The sequence below is a fragment of the Hyperolius riggenbachi genome, chromosome 1, assembly GCF_040937935.1.
Source record: "Hyperolius riggenbachi isolate aHypRig1 chromosome 1, aHypRig1.pri, whole genome shotgun sequence".
Classification (NCBI taxonomy): domain Eukaryota; kingdom Metazoa; phylum Chordata; class Amphibia; order Anura; family Hyperoliidae; genus Hyperolius; species Hyperolius riggenbachi.
Window position 1 is genome coordinate 18,555,631 of NC_090646.1, and position 5,160 is coordinate 18,560,790.

The 5,160-nt window shown below is 43.5% G+C and overlaps 1 protein-coding gene across 1 annotated transcript; it reads right to left on the reverse strand.

Annotated features, from left to right (window-relative positions):
- Positions 1–1,279: 1,279 nt before the first annotated feature.
- Positions 1,280–2,173, reverse strand: LOC137506348 (vomeronasal type-2 receptor 26-like). Its single transcript, XM_068233634.1, has one exon. It carries the CDS (start codon positions 2,171–2,173, stop codon positions 1,280–1,282), a length of 894 nt encoding a protein of 297 aa, XP_068089735.1.
- Between the last annotated feature and the right edge of the window lie 2,987 nt (positions 2,174–5,160).

The following is a 5,160-nucleotide window of genomic DNA, read 5'->3' on the forward strand; positions in this document are numbered from 1 at the left end:
TAAAGTCGGGTCACAACCTCAGACAATAAGTTAATTTGTGTCTGTTGTGTGTTGACCGTATTGGTAAGATCGTTAACGGCCGTGGTCAACAGTTTGACCTGAGTGCACAGTGCTTCCATAGACATTTTTGGTCTGCTGTTCTGTAACGATTGGTGTAGCAAACAGAAGTCTGGTTATTGTGTGATCTGCAGTATCACCAATAAATCAGACACTATACCTGATTATATGGTGATCTGCAGAATCACCAATAATGCAAGTATAGCTAACAAGGTAATTGCAAGTGTATAGTGCTTGGTGCAACAGTAATACTGATTAGTTTTGGCAGAACCTCACCAGAGGAGCTGGTGGGTACTATCAGTAATGAACCTCACCAGTGACCAGGGCTCACTGGTGAGTGGAGTGGTCAGACAGATCAGTTCGGCAACAGACAGGAGGATACAGTACAAAATCGGCAGGAAAAAGGATAGAGATATTTCAGGCAGAGTCAGCAACAGGATCAGATGGGCTAAAGTACAGAATCTATTAGCGTAAGAATAGTCAGAAGAGAGCCAGAGTCATACACAGGTAATCAAGCAATAATAACAATAGTAATAATAATTCCTAGTCTTGTGTGAAATCCCTGGTTTCCTCCCAGATCAAAACACACCGGGACTATCTAAGGTCTGAGTGCTCACACGAAGCATTCGCAACAGCAGACAGTTTGCAAGTGATTCTCGGAGGCTTAAGAAGTGGAGGAGACCCCTCGGCCACGCCCACACCCATCAGCCAATCAGAACAGCCGAGAGTCTCCTCTGACGTCAGCCGATCGGCAGGTCTTGTCTGTGTGCGCGCGTGACAAAGCCACTCTATGAGCCACTGACAATCCCCTCCTTGGCGTGCTAGACGCCGGAAGGACAGGAGAAATGCCCGACAGGGAAACCGAAGCAGCTGCGGGGGCATCCTGACTGCCCGCAGCTGCGTCTCCAGAGAATGTTACAATACCGCTTTAAGTGTGTGCAAGGCAATACAACAAATGTAACTTCCATCACATTTTCACATTTTCTGATATTTAATGTTCACTAATTTAGTGTTGAACGCACCACTAATGCCTGTCTGCAATACAACAAATGAACATCCAAGTTTAGACTATAGTAAAAGACACATTAAATATTATGTGCAACAAGAGTAAAACAATCTAGAAAAATCTTACCTATTCATCATTCAGAATGTATTTTATTGACTAATTTACACATTAAGTTTTGTTTTACAAAGTCATCAACACCTACACAGCACTATACAATTATGTTTTCCTGTCTCTAAGCAAACCTATTTTTGTATTGAGGTCAGGTCTAAACAGAATTATGTAACATTTTGGGAAAAAAATACAGCCAAGGAGTCCAGCACTTGATGCCATAATAGCAAAAACCTGCACAGCCACCATGTTTTTCCCTTTAGTGCTGAGATAGGCCGGGATCATGGCAATCCAGACACTGCAGAACACCAGCATGCTGAACGTGATGTACTTGGCTTCATTAAAGCTGTCCGGTAATGTTCTGGCTAAGAAAGCTATAATGAAACTAATGGCTGCTAGAACCCCCATATATCCTAGAACAGTGTAGAACCCGATAACTGATCCTTCATTACATTGAACTATGATAGTTTCCTGATAAGAATGAGTGTCTCTTTCTACAAAGGGGGGAGATACAGATAACCAAGTGACACAGATAATTACTTGGACCAACAAGCAGACACATACTATAGAATTAGATAATTTTGTTCCAATCCATTTCTTCCAGAAACTCCCTGGCTTGCTGGCTCTGAAAGCAATGCAGATCATGATACTTTTAGCCAGTAGTGAAGAGACAGCTGCTGAGAAGATGACACCAAAAGATGTCACACGCAGCATGCAGGTTACATCTACTGGAGGACCAAGGAACAAGAAGACACAGAGGAAGCTCAGCATGATGGACACCAGGAGAAGATAGCTCAGGTTCCTGTTGTTGGCCTTAACAATGGGAGTGTCCTGGTAGTAAACAAACATCCCGAGTATTAAAGCAGCCAGAAGGCAACAGAGGATGGAGACAGATGAAAATACTGCAGTAATTGTATCATCCGTGTAGGAGAGGAACTCCATCAGTTTTGGAACACAACAATCCTTCTTCCCATTTGGATATTCTTCATCAGGACATTTCATGCAGTTCTCACTGTCTGCAGGCAGAGGAAATTACCATTATAATAATGATAATGATGATGATGATAATAATAATAATAATAATAATAATAATAATAATAATAATAATAGAATAATTTATCAAAGTATCAGAAGAAAATTAAAAAAGCAATCTTTAAAGTAAATATAAATGGTAGTCTGTCACTTTTGACATTAATTGCTATGCATTGAGTTATTTTGAAGGGATGCCGACTATGTTACATTGTTTCAAAGTGCTATATCTTCAGTGTTGTCCCATGAAAAGCTATAAGAAAAATACTCACAAAAATGTAAGAGAAGTACTTACTTTTGTGAGATACTATAATCTTGGAGCCTGCAGGTTTGGCTCCATGGTAGTGTTAGTGTAGTCGAAATGTTCCAGCACCACAAAAGTGACAGTACAGTTTAACCCTAGGAGGGCGATCCTACCGCAGCATTGAGATTTGTATCAAATCACAATCATACTGTATGCAGCATTTCTGAACAGGAATTCCTCAGGTGGCCACGCTTAAAGGAATTATGAAAAACACATTCCTTCAAAATTGTTTGGCAATGTCACAATCTCAAAGCAATTGTGTTTTGGGATTTATAGTGTGTACTAAGCCTTACCAGGTCTTTTATGTGGACCTGAATTACTCTTCTTGGCATGATTGTCTTTTTGGAGTAATACTTTGGGGTGCTGGACATTCAATACATTTAAATAAAATGGAAGATCGGGGTGAGATCAGTCGCTTCAGTCATAGTGATACCTATACAACAGAATCCTGAGTTTCCCAAACTCAGGTCAGCAACCTGCAGCCATCCAGTGCTCAAGAGACAATGAGTGGCAACCACCCCCAAAACATAAGCTGTAGTCAGGTGATGTCTTTCCCAAACGGTTTATATTTGTGCCTTTTCTCCTATACCCCTGACGATGGAACCAGGCTTAGACCAGGCATGGGCTTCCGGAATTCCGCGGAAGCTAAAATTCCGAATTCCGTCGGAATTTGGGTTTCCGGATCGTTCCGCGGAATCCGGAATTTACAATCCGGAATGCGGAATTTCGCGGAAATCCGACAAAACGGAACCGGAATGAATTGACCAATGAGGAGATGCGGAATGAGTTGACCAATCATGATCAGAGGAAATTTAGCGCGGTAAAAAAAACGTAATTCCATGTATGTAATGCGGAAATCAGTATAAATACACGGAAAATTTGATTTAAACGGAAAAGTACTGTCCAATAACTGTCCTCATAAATTTACACCAATCACAGGCCCTAGCAACCACATCCTAGCTACCTATCAGAGTCTATCCCACCCCTCTAGTATATAAGACAGGCTTATGCTGATGTCATGTGTGGGTTTTAGTTAGAGGAGAATTGTGAAAGAGAGAGCTCAGAGCTGCAGTATTATATTGTGTGCTGTTGAGACATTTTTTTTCACTGTGATTGCTATTATTGCTATATATATTAGATAGATACTAGTAGTAGTGAGAGATAGATTAGATTGTAGTGTGATTGTAGACAGTGTGAGAGCAGTTTGAAGTTAGATCAGGCCTGTATTAGTAGTGTGAGTGAGAGACAGATTTAGTGTGATAGATACAGTATTGAGTGACAAGTGACTGAGACTAGTTTGAAATTAGTAAGTCAGTGAGAGTGGTTAGATAAAGCTAGATAGTGTAGTGTATTTTATTTCTTTTTCATAGTGTTAGTTTTTCTTTTATACTTTTTTTCTTCATTGATTTCATTGATTTTCTTCATTGATTGCCTGTAAGTCCCCTCCCCTCTTCTTAAATAAAATTCAATTTCACTACTGTCCCCGACCCCAACAAAAATTTTTTTAAAATGAGGCACATCAAGAAGAGTGTTGGTGGACGAGGTGGGTCCTCCTCATCAGGACGCCAGCAGCAGGCAGGGCCCAGCAATGTAGCAGAAACAGATCAGGTTGAGGTTCTTCCTGGGCGCAGCAGGGGAACTCCCCGGATCACTTCCATGTTCCCAACCACTGGGCGCCGCATGATTGGCAAGCAGGATGCGGCCTCATTGGTTGACTGGATCGGTGCGGAGCCCTCCACCCAATCCGAAGAGCTGATGTGCAGTGGCAGCAGTGCAAATAGCAGGGAAGACTCTGTGGCAGCTGGTCATGTTGCAGAGTCTGGCTTCTCCCCCAATCTTTTTGAAGGTAATGCTGACGAGGGTAATATTGGACAATTGTGGGGAGAAGCCCTGCATGGGACTATGGGACCCAATTCACAAAGTTTGGTGGAGGATGTGGTGAATGAAGTGGGTCCAGTTTTTTCTCCATCCACTCCACCAAGAAATGCCCCAGTCACTCGTCGTCAGGAATTGTCAAGTCCCCATTTGGAGGACGATTTGTCTTGTGTGGGTGATGATGAGGTGACCGACAAAAATTGGACGCCAACTAATTCACAGAACAGCAGCAGTGAAAGTGAACCTGTTAGGCATCCATCGGTCAGGAGGGTGCATCAGGTGGAGTCTAGGGGGGGCATGGACTCCACTGGTGGTGTGATAGGCAGCAGCAGCAGCATGCTTAATCAGCAGGGCCAAACACAGCAGCAGCAGCAGCTTGTCCAGCAGCCTGCAGCACCATCTGTGAGCACCCAGTCCCATGCTGGTCAGCGACCGGTCAACACCAAGAGAAAGGGCCGGACCTCCCAAGCATGGGACTATTTCACTGATCACTCACAGGATCCTTCCCGTGCAGTGTGTAACCTGTGCAGTGTGACGGTGAGCAGAGGGAAAGCAGCATCTGGGTTTGGGACATCAGGTTTGCGTTCCCACCTTAAAACAAGTCATATTGTGCAGTGGGACTTAATAAAAAAAAATACCAGCCAAGGTAAAGGCAGCAGTGCACAGAGTGCGGCAGGAGGAGATGCAGCAGTTCCTCTCAGCCGTTCCTCTGTGCGTCCTGTGCAACCTGCGCAGTCCCACTGCATGGCTGTTCCCTCTGCACGCCAGGCTGGTGGCGGCA

Coding starts and splice junctions, on each gene's coding strand:
- LOC137506348 (XM_068233634.1), bottom strand. CDS start 2,173: ATGAAATGTCCTGATGAAGAATATCCAAATGGGAAGAAGGATTGTTGT.